At 42.2% G+C, this 20,238-nt stretch overlaps 1 protein-coding gene across 1 annotated transcript in view; it reads left to right on the plus strand.

Moving 5' to 3' along the window:
- The window catches only part of LOC110499541 (ankyrin repeat and fibronectin type-III domain-containing protein 1-like), a 113,685-nt gene that overhangs the window by 62,975 nt on the left and 30,472 nt on the right, over positions 1–20,238 (plus strand). The window contains exons 10-15 of the mRNA XM_036956296.1: positions 1,903–2,035; positions 2,244–2,360; positions 4,043–4,258; positions 7,097–7,263; positions 12,141–12,306; positions 18,893–19,061. Coding sequence (XP_036812191.1) covers positions 1,903–2,035; positions 2,244–2,360; positions 4,043–4,258; positions 7,097–7,263; positions 12,141–12,306; positions 18,893–19,061 — 968 coding nt within the window. The remainder of the gene's footprint in view (positions 1–1,902; positions 2,036–2,243; positions 2,361–4,042; positions 4,259–7,096; positions 7,264–12,140; positions 12,307–18,892; positions 19,062–20,238) is intronic.

The raw sequence follows: 20,238 nt of genomic DNA on the forward strand, positions 1-20,238 counted from the left end.
ATTTTGGCAATTTTCCAGACAATCAATGTTAGTGGTGGCTGTTTAACAGTCTGATGGCCTTGAGATAGAAGCTGTTTTTCAGTCTCTCAGTCCCTGCTTTGATGCACCTGTACTGACCTCGCCTTCTGGATGATAGCGGGGTGAACAGGCAGTGGCTCGGGTGGTTGTTGTCCTTGATGATCTTTATGGCCTTCCTGTGACATCGGGTGGTGTAGGTATCCTGGAGGGCAGGTGGTTTGCCCCCGGTGATGCGTTGTGCAGAACTCACTACCCTCTGGAGAGCCTTACGGTTGTGGGCGGAGCAGTTGCTGTACCAGGCGGTGATACAGCCCGACAGGATGCTCTCGATTGTGCATCTATAAAAGTTTGTGAGTGCTTTTGGTGACAAGCCGAATTTCTTCAGCCTCCTGAGGATGAAGAGGCACTGCTGCGCCTTCTTCACCACGCTCTCTGTGTGGGTGGACCAATTCAGTTTGTCTGTGATGTGTACGCCGAGGAACTTAAAACTTACTACCCTCTCCACTACTGTCCCGTCGATGTGGATAGGGGGTGCTCCCTCTGCTGTTTCCTGAAGTCCACGATCATCTCCTTTGTTTTGTTGACGTTGATTGTGAGGTTATTTTCCTGACACCACACGCCGAGGGCCCTCACCTCCTCCCTGTAGGCCGTCTCGTCGTTGTTGGTAATCAAGCCTACCACTGTAGTGTCGTCCGCAAACTTGATGATTGAGTTGGAGGTCGTGCATGGCCACGCAGTCGTGTGTGAACAGGGAGGACAGGAGAGGGCTCAGAACGCACCCTTGTGGGGCCCCAGTGTTGAGGATCAGCGGGGTGGAGATGTTGTTACCTACCCTCACCACCTGGGGGCGGCCCGTCAGGAAGTCCAGTACCCAGTTGCACAGGACGGGGTCGAGACCCAGGGCCTCGAGCTTGATAACGAGTTTGGAGGGTACTATGGTGTTAAATGCTGAGCTGTAGTCGATGAACAGCATTCTCACATAGGTCTTCCTCTTGTCCAGATGGGTTAGGGTAGTGTGCAGTGTGGTTGCGATTGCCTCAGGATATGTGGTTTCCAGTTTACATAGAGTCAAATAAAGTTTGTTCAGGGCCATCGATGTGTCTGCTTGGGGGCGAATACATACGGCTGTGATTATAATCGAAGAGAATTCTCTTGGTAGATAATGCGGTCGACATTTGATTGTGAGGAATTCTAAGTCAGGTGAACAGAAGGACTTGAGTTCATGTATGTTGTTATGATCACACCACATCTTGTTAATCATAAGGCATACCTCCCCGCCCCTCTTCTTACCAGAAAGATGCTTGTTTCTGTCGGCGCGATGCGTGAAGAAACCAGCTGGCTGCACCGACTACGATAGCGTGTCTCGAGTGAGCCATGTTTCCGTGAAGCAAAGAACGTTACAGTCTCATGTCTCTCTGGAATGCTACCCTTGCTCAGATTTCATCTACCTTGTTGTCAAGAGACTGGACTTTGGCGAGTAGTATGCTGAGGAGCGGTGCGCGATGTGCCCATCTCTGGAGCCTGACCAGAAGACCGCTTCGTCTGCCCCTTTTACGGCGATGTTGTTTTGGTTCGCCGGCTGGGATCCGATCTATTGTCCTGGGTGGTGGGCAAAACACAGGATCCGCTTCAGGAAGTTGTATTCCTGGTCGTAATGATGGTGAGTTGACGTTGTTATATTCAGTCGTTCCTCCCGACTGTATGTAATGAAACCTAAGATTACCTGGGGTACCAATGTAAGAAATAACACGTAAAAAAACGAAATACTGCATAGTTTCCTAGGAACGCGAAGCGAGGCGGCCATCTCTGTCGGCGCCGGAAGTAAAACTGTTCCAAGTGGAGTGTTTAACTGAGACGGACTGTTCCATTTTGCTGGTTCTGTAGGGGGGTTTACCTGGCGGCAGTGTTCTACCACAAAGACAGTCTACTGGTGACCACAGAGGACCAGATCCCTATAGTGGAGGTGGATGACTCTTACGGCAGCTCTCTCATGCAGGACTTCCTATGGTTCACTAAGGTATTGTGGGTAATGTAGTTCATTACAGGGCAGCAGCCACATATAGAGCATTTTTAGCACTCGTGTATCAGGCTAGATTCTGCGTTTCAATCAAATTACTGTACATCAATATTTCTCTACAATTATGTTTATAATGCAGTCTCTCTCTCTCTCTCTCTCTCTCTCTCTCTCTCTCTCTCTCTCTACCTATCCCCTTTTCTCTCTCTAGTTGTCGTGTATGTGGGAGGATGTGCGGTGGCTGAGACAGAGTATGTCTGTCTCCATGTCCTCCTCCTCCACACTACAGGCCAGACAGAAGATGTTGGCTGCCGCTGGGCAACTACAGGTGCACCCCTGTGTGTGTGTGTGTGTGGGGGGGGGGGGGGGGGGTGTGTATGTGAGTCAGAGATTAGTAGATAGGCAGACATACAGATACAGTGAGGCAAAAAAGTATTTAGTCAGCCACCAATTGTGCAAGTTCTCCCACTTAAAAATATGAGAGAGGCCTGTAATTTTCATCATAGGTACACTTCAACTATGACAGATGAAATGAGAGAAAAAATCCAGAAAATTACATTGTAGGATTTTTGATGAATTTATTTGCAAATTATGGTGGAAAATAAGTATTTGGTCACCTACAAACAAGCAAGATTTCTGGCTCTCACATACCTGTAACTTCTTCTTTAAGAGGCTCGACTGTCCTCCACTTGTTACCTGTATTAATGGCACCTGTTTGAACTTGTTATCAGTATAAAAGACACCTGTCCACAACCTCAAACAGTCACACTCCAAACTCCACTATGGCCAAGACCACAGAGCTGTCAAAGGACACCAGAAACCAAATTGTAGACCTGCACCAGGCTGGGAAGACTTGCAGCTTGGTTTGAAGAAATCAACTGTGGGAGCAATTATTAGGAAATGGAAGACATACAAGACCACTGATAATCTCCCTCGATCTGGGGCTCCACGTAAGATCTCACCCCGTGGGGTCAAAAGGATCACAAGAACGGTGAGCAAAAATCCCAGAACCACACGGGGGGACCTAGTGAATGACCTGCAGAGAGCTGGGACCAAAGTAACAAAGCCTACCATCAGTAACACACTACGCCGCCAGGGACTCAAATCCTGCAGTGCCAGACGTGTCCCCCTACTTAAGCCAGTACATGTCCAGGCCCGTCTGAAGTTTGCTAGAGAGCATTTGGATGATCCAGAAGAAGATTGGGAGAATGTCATATGGTCACATGAAACCAAAATATAACTTTTTGGTAAAAACTCAAATCGTCGTGTTTGGAGGACAAAGACTGCTGAGTTGCATCCAAAGAACACCATACCTACTGTGAAGCATGGGGGTGGAAACATCATGCTTTGGGGCTGTTTTTCTGCAATGGGACCAGGACGACTGATCCGTATAAAGGAAAGAATGAATGGGGCCATGTATTGTGAGATTTTGAGTGAAAACCTCCTTCCACCAGCAAGGGCATTGAAGATGAAATGTGTCTGGGTCTTTCAGCATGATAATGATCCCAAACACACCGAAGGAACGAAGGAGCATTTCAAGGTCATGGAGTGGCCTAGCCAGTCTCCGGATCTCAACCCCATAGAAAATCTTTGGAGGGAGTTGAAAGTCCAGAAACAGCCCCAAAACATCACTGCTCTAGAGGAGATCTGCATGGAGGAATGGGCCAAAATACTAGCAACAGTGTGTGAAAACCTTGTGAAGACTTACCGAAAATGTTGGACCTCTGTCAATGCCAACAAAGGGTATATAACAAAGTATTGAGATAAACTTTTGTTATTGACCAAATACTTATTTTCCACCATAATTTGCAAATAAATTCATTAAAAATCCTACAATGTGATTTTCTGGATTTTTTTCTCATTTTGTCTGTTATAGTTGAAGTGTACCTGTGATGAAAATTACAGGCCTCTCTCATCTTTAATTGGGTGAACTTGCACAATTGGTGGCTGACTAAACACTTTATTGCCCCACTGTATAATGGTTTATTTATTGATTGATGTCATTCTCAGAGCTTGTTGGGGACACACAACCTGGGGCGTCTCCACTACGAGCCCATCAAGGATCGTCATGGCAATGTGTTGCTAGTGACTATCCGGGACATGGAGAGCCAGTACTCATTCTTCAGTGGGAAGTGGATGCAGGTGTCCAAGCTACAAAGCCAGAGGAAGAGTCTGTCCACACCTGAAGAACCCTACGCACTGGACATACTGCTAATTACTATACAGGTAGAACATATCGTTACTATAACCTTACCACAACCCTACCATAACCCTGCCATAAACTTGCTATAACCCTACCATAACCCTACCATAACCTTACCATAACCTTAGCATAACCCTACCATAACCTTACTATAACCCTACCATAGCCCTACCATAAACTTACCATAACCCTACTATAACCTTACCATAAACTTACCATAACCCTACTATAACCCTACCATAACCCTCCCATAACCTTACCATAACCTTACCATAACCCTTACCATAACCTTTCCATAACCCTACCATAACCTTACCATAACCTTACCATAACCCTACCATAGCCCTACCATAAACTTACCATAACCCTACTATAACCCTCCCATAACCTTACCATAACCTTACCATAGCCTACAATACTGTTCATCACTATATGAGTACCACAAACAAACACGTACACACAATTCTAGCCCTGTTATGGATTGTAATAATACAACAAAAAAATATAGCTTTTCTATCCATCTTCAGATATAACTAATTGGAACACAAAAGCACTAATTCAACATGGTGGAGATACAATCACAGTAATCAGAAGGCACAGTACGTGTGGATGGATGGATGGTGTGTGTTTTGGGGCGTTGAGTGAGAAAGGAAATGGTTGCATATCCCAGAACCAATGTATTTCTGTGTCATGGATATATTGGAATTAGGGGATATATGGAGGCTTAAATACCCTTAACTAGTGAGATATACATGGCGGAGGCTTAATCAACCTAGTCAACTTGATTACTTTCTTATGCCATTCTCTCTGGCACCAAAATTTTTAAAACGTGTTGATAGGGGACAGAATGCGGTCGGATCATCAAATAATTGGCATATATATTACTCTTACAGAATTTCCACATGGGTGAGGATATTGGAAATTTAATCAAAGTCTACTGGAGGATAACTTGTTTATAACTAGGACAGAATAATTTATAACTGACTTTTTCAGACATAACATACTGTAGGTACAGCAGATCCCCTTATTGTATGGGACACTTTTAAATATGCCTTAAGAGGCCATGCAATTCAGTACTCATCTATAAAACAAAAGCAATTTAGATCAAAAGAGTCCATATTAACAAAGGAAATTGAAGGACAACAGAACAATTAAACAGCAATAAAAACTGTACCATAGAGGCACCGAATAAGTTCCAAAAGAATTGGAGGAACTTATTCAAGAAAGATCCAGTGTATTATAATATAATAGTAAAGCGAACTGAATTTGGGGAAAAATGCACCAAATTATTTTTCAATCTTCAACATAGAAATGCTACCAAAAAAAGGTATGGAAACTTCTTACAAATGATGGAGTCACACATGATTCCCCGAATGATATTTTGAAATAGGAAGTAAAGCCTCTTCCATCTCCACTAAACGAAGCTAATTGTACGGATTTTTTTCCTATTAATAATGTAAAATGTACATCTGTATAGAGAGTCTCATGTGAAGGCCAAATTACAGAGGAATTTATTGATGCAATTAAAGCCTTTAAGGCTGGGAAACTCTAGGGCTGGATGGCATACCAGTGAAAGTGTACCAAACTTTTTTTGATATACTCAGAGCGCCATTAGCATGTTTTAACCACTCCTATATAAATGGTAGATTATCGGACACTCAAAAACAAGGTCTGATTTCATTATTACTGAAACAGGATCCAAGTGGTATATATAAAGATCCAAAAATTGGAGGCCTCTTACACTTCAGTGTTGTGATGCAAATATTATAGCATAGAATTAACAAGGTATTGTCAGATATTATTCATTCTAATCAGACAGGTTTTTTACATGGACGATACATTGGAGATAATATAAGACAAGTACTGGAAACAATAGAACACTAGGAAATATCAGAGAAACAATGGCCTGGTTTTCATAGCTGATTTTGAAAAGGCTTTTGATAAAGTACGACTGGAGTCTCTTATAAAATGGGCTAAAGTTATGTATTGTAACCCTAGGTGTAAAATAGTAAATAATGGATACATCTCAGAAAGTTTTCAACTGTCAAGGGGAGTAAAACAAAGTTGTCCACTATCGGCATATCTATTTATTATTGCCATGGAAATGTTAGCTGTTCAAATTAGATCCAACAATAATATTAAGGGATTAGAAATCCGTGGCTTAAAAACTAAGGTGTCATTGTACGCTGATGATTCATGTTTTCTTTTGAAACCAGAATTAGAATCCCTCCACAGCCTCTTAGAGGATCTAGATACTTTCGCTAACCTCTCTGGATTAAAAACAAATGATGATAAGTGTACTATATTTCGTATTGGATCACTAAAAAATTCAACTTTTACATTACCGTGTAGTTTACCAATAAAATGGTCTGACGTGGATGTGGACATACTCGGTATAGAAATCCCGAAAGAAAGAAATTATCTCACTACAATACATTTTTATTGAAGTTAGCAAAAATAGATCAGATCTTGCTACCATGGAAAGGAAAATACCTGTCCATTTGTGGAAAAATCACCCTGATTAACTCTTTAGTCATATCACAGTTTATCTATTTGCTTATGGTTTTGCCTACACCTAGTGACCTGCTTTTTAAATTATATGAACAAAAAATATTCAATTTTATTTGGAATGGCAAGCCAGACAAAATTAAAAGCAATTTTTGTGGGGATTACAGGTCCCCACAAGTATAGTTAAACACGTCCACACACACACACATACACACATACACACATTTCACCAACTGACCCTGTATTCTCCCTTTCCCTCTCACACTCTCTTTCTCTCTCTGTCTGTCTCTCTGTCCCTCTGTCTCTGTCTCTCCATCTCTCTCTCATCCCTCCCTGCCTCCCTCTCTCTCCAGGACATCTCGGCCTATCAGAGGCGTAGCCAGCATCGCCTGACCCCAGGTCTGTACCTGGGTTACCTGAAGCTCAGCAGCTCTGTAGACCAGATCAGAGTGCTGGTGCCACAGAGGATGCCCAACATGTTGTGCCATGCGCGGGTGCGAGACAACGCCAATGTCTCCAGGTGAGGACACACCACAGCGAGACGTTTAAGGTTTTCATTTTCAATACATTTGAACATGTTTTCACTTTGTCATTATGGTGTATTGTTTCTAGATGGATTTAAAAAGAAATGGGTCAGTGATATTGATAATGCTGTATTGTGCTGTTTAACCGTAGGTCGGTCTGTTTGTCTGTCTGTCTGTCTGTCTGTCTGTCTGTCTGTCTGTCTGTCTGTCTGTCTGTCTGTCTGTCTGTCTGTCTGTCTGTCTGTCCGTCCGTCCGTCCGTCCGTCCGTCCGTCCGTCCGTCCGTCCGTCCGTCCGTCCGTCCGTCCGTCCGTCCGTCCGTCCGTCCGTCCGTCCGTCCGTCTGTCTGTCTGTCTTTATTGTAGGTGGTAGTAGGGTTGGCCTGTTTGTATTGTAGGTAGTAATAGGGTTGGCCTGTCTGTATTGTAGGTGGTAGTAGGGTTGGCCTGTCTGTATTGTAGGTGGTAATAGGGTTGGCCTGTCTGTATTGTAGGTGGTAATAGGGTTGGCCTGTCTATAATAGGTTGTATTAGTTTTAGGACTTGGCACCTTAACAGTCGTTAGAATATTAGACATGCTCTGGCATTTTGGCGACGACTAAGTCATTTTTAACCCTCCCTCTTTGGACGTGTAGTTCATACATGCAGAGTGACTGTATTTCCTCAATTAGCCTGCATTATAGGGCAGCCCACTAGCAATTCCACTTCTAGCCATTGAGCTTCAGCCCCTTCCCATTTGAGTGACAGCTAGCAAGAGGCACACAGAGCGAGAGAGAGAGAGAAAGCAATGACGTGGACATTTGTGTTTTAGGGAACACTGTACTGGCTAAAAAGTATACAAAAATACTAGAAAATATGTTTAACTCAGAGGAATGCCAGTTTGCTGTTTACACCTCTGATGTTGTCAGCTAACGTTCACTGCATTACGCACATTCTCTACTGGGACACTAATCTACCTACAATATAATGTTACATTGACTGTGTGTGTGTGTGTGTGCGTGTGTGTGTGTGCGTGTGTGTGTGTGTGTGTGTGTGTGTGTGTGTGTGTGTGTGTGTGTGTGTGTGTGTGTGTGTGTGTGTGTGTGTGTGTGTGTGCGCGCGTGTGTGTGTTTGAGTAATATCAGATCTGATTTCTATGGGTCTGGACTTGGAGGAATGGGTTCAAGTATGTGTGTAATGCTCCTTGGCTGCAGCCAGCAGAGTTCCTGGGCGCTAGTCAGCTGTGCTGCAGTCCTAGATCCTAGATACATTGGAAAGTTTTCAGTCAGAAACAAAGGGAAACATTGGAAGGTGTTTTTACCCAGAAAACACTGCAGTCGGACAGACTTTCTTCTCCTTCCATTTCTCTTATCTTTCGCTCTCTGTCTTCAATTCAATTCAATAGACTTTATTGGGATGGCAAGTTAAATTACATTCATTGTCAAAGTCTACTCTGTCTGTATTTTCTCTCTTTCTGTCTCTCGCCCCCTCCATCTTTCTCTCTCTCTCTCTCTCTCTCTCTCTCTCTCTCTCTCGCTCTGTCTCTCTTTTTCTCTCTATGTCTGTTTCTATTTCTCTCCCCTCCATCTCTCTCTCTCTCTCTCCCCTCTCTCTCTCTCTCTCTCTCTCTCTCTCTCTCTCTCTCTCTCGCTCTCTCTTTTTCTCTCTGTCTGTCTCTATTTCTCTCCCCTTTATCTCTCTCTCTCTCTCTCTCTCTCTCTCTCTCTCTCTCTCTCTCTCTCTCTCTCTCACACTCTCTCTAGTTCTCTGTCTCTCTCTTTCTCTCTCTCTCATGTTAATGTGTGAGACAGAGAGACAGACATTAAATGTTTTTTGGTATTAAGGATCCCCATTAGATGTTGTAAAAGCAGCAGCTACTCTTCCTGGGGTCCACACAAAACATGACACATAATACAGAACATTAATAGACAAGGACACATCTACATGTTTTATTTTTAAAGGCATACATAGCCTACATATCAATCCATACACACAACATATCTAGGTCCAATAGGGGAGAGGTGTTGTGCCGTGAGGTGTTGCTTTATCTATTTTTTGAAACCAGGTTTGCTGTTTATTTGATCAATATGAGGGAGTTCCATACAATAATGGCTCTATATAATACTATACGCTTTCTTGAATTAGTTTTTTTGGGGACGGTGAAATGACCCCTGGTGGCATGTCTGGTGGGGTAAGTGTGTGTGTGAGAGCTGTGTTTACGTTGACTATGCAAACAATGGGCTTTTCAAGACATTAACAGACTTGATACAAAATATTGTGCAGTAATGTAATTCTTCACTGGATCAGTCTCACTGTTCGTTGTTGGGCATTTCCTGCCTACGTTTGCCAACTTTGACAATGAAGTAATCATTAAAATAATTGCCAACATCAACTGGTTTTGTGATGAATAAGCCGTCTGATTCGATGAAAGATGGAGTTGAATTTCTGACGATAATTTCATTTAAAGACCAAAGTGTTTTTCCATCCATCTTTAAATCATTGATCTTGTTTTCATAATACAGTTTCTTCTTCTTTTGGTTTAGTCACATCATTTCTCCATTTGCAGTAAGACAGTAAAGCTTTACCACTCTTGGGTAGTGGATTACTTTGGCTTCCCTCCAGGCCTGAGAACAAAGACTTTCCTCTAGGCTCATGTTAAAAATATGTCAGATAGGAGTGGCTATAGAGTCAGCTACTGTCCTCAGTAGCTTTCCATCTAAGTTGTCAATGCCAGGAGGTTTGTCATTATTGATCTCCCACACTAACTTTACAAAATGCAATAATTGCACTGCTTTTCTTTCATTATGTTTTTTTACAAGTTTTTTTTTCGTCATTCTTCACATCATTGATCTTGGCTTCATAATAAAGTTGATTATTTTTTGTTGAGTTTGGTCACATAATTTCTCAATTTGCAGTAAGTCAGCCAGCCAGATGTGCAGCCAGACTTATTAGCCTTAACAGTTCTAACAGTCTTCTTTACATGTGCATGTTTATCTATAACTAGAAGAAGCAATTTCACAAATTCATCAAGTGCAGCGTCTGGATGCCCCTCATTAATCACATCAGACCAACGAAAAAGTTTAAGAACATCCACATAAGAGTTACAGCAAAATAATTTGTATGTTGCACTATTTTATACACTATTTTAGGCCCAGCTGTCCTGGATATAGCCACTATATTGTGATCACTGCATCCAATGGGCACATATACAACTTTAGAACAAAGTTCTACAGTATTAGTTAACAGGAGATCAATACATGTGGATGATCTTGTTCCTGTAATGTTTGTAAACACACTGGTAGGTTGATTAATAACCTGAACCAGGTTACAGGCACTGGTTACAGTGAGAAGCTTTCTCTTGAGCGGACAGCTTGATGAAAGCCAGTCAATATTCAGGTCCCCAAGAAAGTAGTCCTCTCAATTTACATCATATACACTATCAAACATTTCACACGTAGTATTTACATACTGACTGTTAGCACTTGGTGGCCTATAGCAACACCCCAAAAGAAAAGGATTTAGGTGTGTCAGGTGAACCTGCAACCAAAACACTTCAATAACACTTGACATAAGATCTTCTCTAAGCATTACAGTGATATGTCTCTGAATATACAGTATACAGCAATACCTCCCCCATAAGTATTTCAATCTCTTCTGTAGATGTTATATACTTGTATTGCTACTGCTTATATCATCAAATTAATTATCTAAGTGAGTCTCAGAAATGGCTAATATAGGAATGTTCTCTGATGTTAGCAAGTTATTGATTTCATGATAGAGAAAGGATAGAGACAGGGATGAGGAGAGAGGTGAGAACAGTATGAGAGGATAGAGGTGAGATAGAGATATGTTGAGTTTCTCTCTACAGGTGAAACAGAGGTGTGTGTGTGTGTGTGTGTGTGTGTGTGTGTGTGTGTGTGTGTGTGTGTGTGTGTGTGTGTGTGTGTGTGTGTGTGTGTGTGTGTGTAAATAAGTTGTTTGTTGACATTGGTCTGAGGTGTAAGAGGTGACCTCAGTGGTTGGCTGGACACAGGGAGTATTATAAGGTACTGGGCCAGTTACACATTCACACACACAGACGCGCGCATACATACACATTCACACACATGCTCTAGGTTGCAGGTAAAGAGGGATATAGACAGGCAGACATACAGTCACGGATTCTGGCAAAGAAGAGTGCCCCCCCCCCCCCCCCCCCCCCCCACACACACACACCCGTCCAGGGAAGAGGTAATTTACTAAGTATTTCCACAGATCGGACCACATAGCACAACAGGGGTCCGAGGCAGAGCCCACACACAGAGACATTCCCAGGAGCAAACAACGTTCCAAACACACACACACACACACGCACACACACACACACACACACACACACACACACACACACACACACACACACACACACACACACACACACACACACACACACACACACACACACACACACACACACACACACACAGCGACTGATGGAGACATAGTGACACAGACTATTGGTGCGTGGTACCAGCAGCATCGGTCTTCAGAGTCTAAGGCCATTACGCTGATGTCACTAGTCTGCTGCTGGTTGGGTGCCGTTGAGCCGAGACACTGAACCATCACAACAACTAAGAGACTGTCATCTTATTCCTGCTAACATGAAGTGTTTTTCTTCTCACTCGCTTTCTCTCTCAAACTCCCCTCTTTCTCTTTTTCTCTCTCTCTCTCTCTCTCTCTCTCTCTCTCTCTCTGTCTCTGTCTCTGTCTCTGTCTCTCTCTCTCTCTGTCTCTCTCTGTCTCTCTCTCTCTCTCTCTCTCTGTCCCTCTCTCTCTCTGTCTCTCTGTCTCTGTCTCTGTCTCTGTCTCTCTCTCTCTCTCTATCTCTCTCTGTCTCTCTCTCTGTCTCTCTCTCAGGGAGGAGTGGGACTGGCTGCAGAGGCTGTCAAACATAGAGGATGGAGAGAAGGAGAGAATGGAGGGAGTGGATCAAACGACAGACAGTAACACACCATTGCTCTACTACGAGCTACAGACTGCCCTCAAGGCCCTGCTGAAACTCATCAACCTACCTCTGCACCAGGTACACACACACACACACACACACACACACACACACACACACACACACACACACACACACACACACACACACACACACAATATGTCTCTACAGTAGTCATAATAACTGAATTGGTATAGTGCTTTACAATACAAGTTACAAAGTGTTTGCATTATAAAATAAAGGAAAGAAACATAGACAGGAGGACAGATCTTTCACCTTGTCGCCTCGGTTACTAGACCAACGCTCCAACCGCTAGGCTGCCTGCAGTGAAGTCATACATTAAAAGCCTCTTTTTAAAAATGTGTTTTCAGCAGGGATTTAAAAAGAGGCCCTGTATCTGCAAGCCTGATCTAATGAAAAACGCCTGGTCTCCTTTCACTTTCAACCTAGACTTTGGAACGGTTAGCGTTGACCTGCCAGAGGATCTCAGGCCGTGTCCTGACTCGTAGGGCGATGAAAGATCAGAGATATAGGACGAGGCTAAAACAAGCCTTAAACGTGATTAATACACGTTTTAAATCTGTTCTAAAAGTGACTGGTAGCCAGTGTAGAGAAGCTAGAATAGGTGTGATATGATTCCATTTTCTGGTGCCAGTAGCTCAGGCGCAGACAGGTAAAAGCCTGGCGCTGACCGGAGCCATATTGGATGGTTGATGGTCCGGAGTTTCGCGTCAATGAATAGTTGATGATTAGTTTTTTCTATTTTATCTTCTCTGTACCGCTGAACACTCTGCTCTTTGCTCAGAGTTGTTAACAACACAAATCAGCTGCTTTTCCCCAAGCTCCCCGTTTTAAAGCCATCTATCTCCCTGAGTGTCTCACTGGCTGTGTCCCAAAATAGCACCCATTTCCCGATAAAGAGCACTACTTTGGACAAGAGCTCTGTGGGCCCTGGTCACAAGTAGTGCACCACACATAGCTTGCCTCAGCTCTCTGCTTCTGACGTTCCTAAACAACTGAACATATTTATTTTCCCCCAAAAAACTGGACGTGCAGAATGTCTTTAACATTTTTCACTTCCAGAATGTTCCATTACTTTAGAGATAAAAAGAAAATAGAAAAACAAGGTGAATATCTACCAGGACACATATTGAAAAGCTGAAATGTTGCCTTGCTGAGTCATACCAAAATGTGTTGTGAAATGTGTTGTGAATGTGTTGTGAAATGTGTTGTGAATGTGTTGTAAAATGTGTTGTGAAATGTGTTGTGAAATGTATTGTGAACTGTGTTGTGAAATGTGTTGTGAATGTGTTGTGAAATGTATTGTGAAATGTGTTGTGAAATGTGTTGTGAATGTGTTGTGAAATGTGTTGTGAATGTATTGTGAAATGTGTTGTGAATGTATTGTGAATGTGTTGTGAAATGTGTTGTGAAATGTGTTGTGAATGTATTGTGAAATGTGTTGTGAAATGTGTTGTGAATGTGTTGTGAATGTGTTGTGAAATGTGTTGTGAATGTATTGTGAAATGTGTTGTGAATGTGTTGTGAATGTGTTGTACTGTTATGAAAATTATATAACTGTCCGTCTTCTGGTGACGCAACTCAGGAAATGGCTGCCTAGTTTTTCGTACTGCACATCGGTTGGGTATTCCCCCCCCTAAATTCAAGTATGTACTCTGAGCATTATAATAACTTACGCAAAATGGAGAAGGGGAAAATAGGAAAAGGTCGCGGAGCTACAACAACAGCCCGTAACAAGACAGCAGAAGATATAATCGTCGATGAACCCGAAATGGCTAATGCTAGCGCAAATAAGATAGCAGCAGCAAAATAACCCTCGTTTCGTGAGGTGATGAAGGAGGATTTGCGCGAGGTGCTCACAGGCTTACGAGAGGAACTTCAAGAAGATGTAAGAAAATAACTAAATGAGTTCAAGAAGGACATTAACCAGAAACTGGAAGAAAACAAATTAGAACTTCACAGCATATCTACAAGAATGGGGGACACAGAACAGCGCATTGGGGAAACGGACATATGGACCTCCGCAGTCAAGGAAATACTTGAACAGTCACTGAAAAGCCAACACGCACTACAGGCAAAAGTGACAGAACTCGAAGGTTTCTCACGTCGAAACAACATTAGACTTTATAACGTAGTAGAGGGCGCAGAAAACAACTCTATGCCCAACTTTGTGGGGGATCGGGCAGAGCGACACAGGCTTAAGGATTGTAGGATCGGGCAGAGCGACACACGTTTAAGGATTTGTAGGATCGGGCAGAGCGATTTATCAGATCATAATGGAGTTTACCTAACTCTACACCTTGATAGCAAACCAAGAAATACTATATGGAGACTTAATACAAGCATGCTGAATGATCCAGCGTTCAAAGAATCAATGAAGACTGAATTGAACATCTATCTGGAGAATAATGATAATGGGGAAGTATCTCCTGCTATATTGTGGGATGCAGCTAAGGCGGTTATTAGAGGGAAGATCATAGCCACATCATCTCTCAAGAAAAAGATTAAAGCACAGAAACTGCTGTAATTACAGGAAACCCTAAGAAATTTAGAATGATCTCATAGTCAATACAAAGACCCTCTTATATTACGAGACATTCAAAAGGTAAAACAGGAAATTGACCAGATTTATAGAGAAGAAGTAGAGAAAAAGCTTAGGTTCCTGAAACAACAATATTATGAAGCAGGCTCAAAGGAAACCACATTACTAGCATGGAGACTCAGGAAACAACAAGCACAGAAAACCATTTTCAAAATAAAAGACCCCAAAACAAAAAAGATCACATGAAAATTAGATGAAATACAGAATGCATTTGAATCATATTACACAAATCTGTACAAACAACCAGGGAAGGCAGATGCACAGACAATAGAGCACTTTTTGAACTCACTTGATCTCCCCTCAATTGGGACAGAGCAAAATGATAGACTAACTTTAGAAATGACCACCGAAGAAATTAATAAAGCAATATCTCAGCAAAAAGCCAACAAGTCTCCAGGCACTGATGGCTTCCCTTCAGAATGGTTCAAGACCTTCAGAGAACAATTAGCGCCTCTACTCAAGGCCTGTTTTAACTGGACTCTGAGGGAGGGGGGGTCTCCCACCGCCATGGAGAGAGGCCATCATATCAGTAATCCCAAAAGAGGGTAAAGATAAGAAAGAATGCAGTTCATATAGACCTATCACAATTCTTACCACAGATTATAAACTATATGCATCAATAATAGCCAAAAGAATGGAAGACATAATCCCAGAATTGATTGACGGAGATCAAACTGGTTTCATACAAAATAGACAGACACAGGACAATATAAGGAGAACACTACATGTCATGGACCACATTACTCAGAATAAGACAAGTGCAACATTAATCAGCCTAGATGCAGAAAAAGCATTTGATTCAGTGGGTTGGGATTACCTATTCTGAAGTTTTGGGAAGATTTGGTTTCAACAAAGAAGTGATACAGTGCATCAAAACACTGTATTCATGTCCGACCGCTAGAATAAAGATAAATGGACATTTGACACGAACGATAAAATTAGAGCGAGGGGTAAGACAAGGCTGTAATCTTTCACCCACTCTCTTCTCCTTGTACCTCGAACCATTAGCAGAGTCAATAAGACAGGACCCAACTTTAGAGGGAAGAACAATAAGAGGCAGTGAACATAAGATATGCATGTAGGCTGATGACGTTCTGTTATTCCTTAAAGACCCAGGCTCAAGTGTATCTAGATTGATGGACGTTTTACAAACATTTGGAACATATTCAGGGTATGTGCTTAACGTACACAAGACCCAAGCCCTAGTATATAATTATACCCCACAGGAAGAGCTGAAGAGTAGGTATAACTTCACCTGGACCTCTTTATCCATTAAATATCTGGGAGTAAATTTACAAAAAGATACACCCAAACTTTATTGCATGAATTACGATCACATTAACAAGAAAATATATGATGACCTAGACAGGTGGAATTCACTTCCCTTAGATCTTAGTAGTAGAATTGAAACAATCAAAATGAACATCCTGCCAAGGTTACTGTATTTGTTCCAATCACTGCCCATAGAAATCCCGCCTAAACAGTTGAGGGAATGGGATAAACGGATATCAAGGTTTATCTGGAACAGTAAGAGACCAAGAACTAGATATACAACATTACAGTTACCAAAAAACTGTGGGGGTATGGCCTTACCAAACCTAAAAGATTATTATGTGTCAGCCCAATTGAGAACTCTGGTGTGTTGGTGCAATTCAGAATACGAATCCAAATGGAAAGACATGGACACTACTTTGACAGAGATACCCATACAGTCAGTACTGGGAAATAAGGACATGGTAAAATAAATATACAATAGACAAAATCAGTGGATTCATTTCTCTCTGAAGACATGGTTTAAGGTAGTTCAGCAAAATAATTTAGACAGAGAGATCAAACTGCTGAGTTGGCCCGCATACGACCCCAGCTTCATCCCTGCAACTCAGGACAGCAGATTTAAACAATGGACACAGAAAGGCATCACATCATTCAGTACAATTATAAGGAATGGGAACCTAGATAACTTCCAGGACCTAAGTAAAAAACATGGCTTGGATAAACAAGATTTTTACAGATACCTACAAGTACGACACTATTTCTTAAGGGAGATAAAAGTGACTGACCTTCGAGCACCTCCACAATTAATCCAAGTATTCACCAACGCATACAACTTGGGGAGTGACAAAACTATTTCAAATCTCTACATGGGTATTCAATCCTCAAAGAAACATTCTACAAACTATATTAAAAATAAATGTGAGGAGGAACTTAACATTGAAATAACTGATGAAACATGGTTGAACATATTAGAGACTCAACAAAGCTCCACCAACTCAAGGTCATGGAGAGAATTCTGTTGGAAGAATGTTAGACGTTTCTTCACAACACCTAAACTGAAATCAAAACAGACTGGCTCACTACACCCTTGTTGGAGAGAATGTGGTCTATTGAGGGCGTATCACTCTCATATCTTTTGGACTTTAGTGGGGAGAAATAAGATCTAACATTGGAAAAATAATGGGATTTGACATAGAACAAACAATAATTTCTTTGTACATGGGTGAAATACCTGATAACTTACACGATAGAGAAAAGTACCTGTTGAAGGTCCTACTGGCAGCCAGTAAAAAGCCTATCACTGGGAAATGGCTACAAAAAGACCCTCCCACAGTGACACGATGGATAGACATTGTTGAAGACATACACCACATGGAGCGTATGACCTTTGCTTTAAGAACTCAACAGGAGAGAGGTCAAGAATACTGGGGAAAATGGGTTTCGTACTTGGAAAAGGTCTAATTCAAAGACGTCAATGTAACTAACATGATGATGATGAAGGTATGAAGAGCACTGTAACTGCCAGATCTTTTTTTGTTGTTCTTCTATTTGACTTTATTTGTACTTTCTTTGTGTTCCTACAATAAAAACTAAGAAAATAAAATAAAATTAAATTGTATTACTGTCTTAATTTTGGGAGAGTAGCTGCTGCCTTGACAGGAACGAATGGGGATCCATAATAAACCCCAGGAAGAGTAGCTGCTGCCTTGACAGGAACTAATGGGGATCTATAATTAACCACAGGAAGAGTAGCTGCTGTCCTGTTCTTATTCTGACTGTTTGTTGTCCTGTTCTTATTCTGACTCTGTGTGGTCCTGTTCTTATTCTCACTCTGTTTGGTCCTGTTCTTATTCTCACTCTGTGTGGTCCTGTTCTTATTCTCACTCTGTGTGGTCCTGTTCTTATTCTCACTCTGTGTGGTCCTGTTCTTATTCTCACTTTGTGTGGTCCTGTTCTTATTCTGACTGTGTGGTCCTGTTCTTATTCTCACTCTGTGTGGTTCTGTTCTTATTCTCACTCTGTGTGGTCCTGTTCTTATTCTCACTCTGTGTGGTTCTGTTCTTATTCTCGCTCTGTGTGGTTCTGTTCTTATTCTGACTCTGTGTGTGGTGGTCCTGTTCTTATTCTCACTGTGTGGTTCTGTTCTTATTCTCACTCTATGTGGTTCTGTTCTTATTCTCACTCTGTGTGGTCCTGTTCTTATTCTCACTCTGTGTGGTTCTGTTCTTATTCTCAGTCTGTGTGGTTCTGTTCTTATTCTGACTCTGTGTGTGGTCCTGTTCTTATTCTCACTGTGTGGTTCTGTTCTTATTCTCACTCTGTGTGGTCCTGTTCTTATTCTCACTGTGTGGTCCTGTTCTTATTCTCACTGTGTGGTTCTGTTCTTATTCTGACTGTGTGTGGTCCTGTTCTTATTCTCACTCTGTGTGGTCCTGTTCTTATTCTCACTCTGTGTGGTCCTGTTCTTATTCTCACTCTGTGTGGTCCTGTTCTTATTCTCACTCTGTGTGGTCCTGTTCTTATTCTCACTCTGTGTGGTCCTGTTCTTATTCTCACTCTGTGTGGTTCTGTTCTTATTCTCACTGTGTGGTTCTGTTCTTATTCTCACTGTGTGGTTCTGTTCTTATTCCCACTGTGTGTGGTCCTGTTCTTATTCCCACTCTGTGTGGTCCTGTTCTTATTCTCACTCTGTGTGGTCCTGTTCTTATTCTCACTCTGTGTGGTCCTGTTCTTATTCCCACTCTGTGTGGTCATGTCTGATTGCAGGCCAAGCACTTCCGTATCTACACTCACGAGGTGTTGGAGTTGGGTCATAATGTTTCCTTCCTGCTGCTGCTGCCGGCGGCTGACGATGTGTGTACCGCTCCCGGACAGACCAACCCCTACACACCACACTCCGGCTTCCTCAACCTCCCTCTCCAAATGTTTGAGCTGGGTATGTCTACACTGACCACTGCTTTCTGTTAACTACCTCGTCTTGTTGAAACATGGATTTTCACCCATCTCTCCCTTGTCTATCCCTGTGTATATTTCAAATACCTCTCTCTCTCTCTCTGTCTCTCTCTCTCTCTCTCTCTCTCTCTCTCCCTTGTCTATCCCTGTGTATATTTCAAATACCTCTCTCTCTCTCTCTGTCTCTTGCTCTCTTTCTCTCTCTATCTCTCCTTTGTCTATCCCTGTGTATATTTCAAATACCTCTCTCTCTCTCTCTGTCTTTCGCTCTCTCTCTCTCTCTCGCTCTCTTTCTATCTCTCGCTCTCTCTCTCTCTTTGTTAGCCTTTGTTCCTCTCTATATGTCTCTCTCTCTCTGTGTCTCTGTGTCTTTCTGTCTCTATCTCTCTCTCTCTCTCTCTCTCTCTCTCTCTCTCTCTCTCTCTCTCTCTCTCTCTCTCTCTATCTCTCTCTTTGTTAGCCTTTGTTCCTCTCTATATGTCTCTCTCTCTCTGTGTGTCTCTATGTCTTTCTGTCTCTCTCTCTATCTCTATCTCTCTCTCTCTCTCTCTGTTCCTCTCTCTCTGTTAGTTCAGTTTTTGTAGATTCCCCAGATTCCTCTCTGTTCCTCCCTATTCCCTAGGGACACTTTAAGTCATTCTGTCTGAGAGCTCCATAGTGCCATGCGTACCACAGTGCCATGCTGATCTGACCTCTGACCCCCCTACAGTAGTAGTACTGTCTTGTTATACACTGATAATATTCAAATAATATTCTGATAATATTTATGTATTTTATTAAACCTTTATTGATTCAGGGTCCCATTGAGACCGCTGTCTCTTGCAAATGTGTTTAAAAATGCAGCATAAAAAAACAGAATAAGAATTTAGTAACACAATCATAGCAATCGCTCCAGTCCACTTCTGCGGAGGAGGAGAAGCCTATACGTCTTGTTATATAGTGTTAACATGACATTCTGATATAAACTGAACAAAAATATAAATTCAACATGCAACAATTTCAATGCTTTTACTGCGTTACAGTTGATATAAGTAAATCAATCAATTGAAATATTAGGCCCTTATCTATAGATTTCACATGACTAGTCAGGGGCGCAGCCATGGGTGGACCTGGGAGGGCATAGGCCCACCCACTGGGGATCCAGGCCTACCCACTGGGGA

The sequence above is a fragment of the Oncorhynchus mykiss genome, chromosome 20, assembly GCF_013265735.2.
Source record: "Oncorhynchus mykiss isolate Arlee chromosome 20, USDA_OmykA_1.1, whole genome shotgun sequence".
Classification (NCBI taxonomy): Eukaryota; Metazoa; Chordata; class Actinopteri; order Salmoniformes; family Salmonidae; genus Oncorhynchus; species Oncorhynchus mykiss.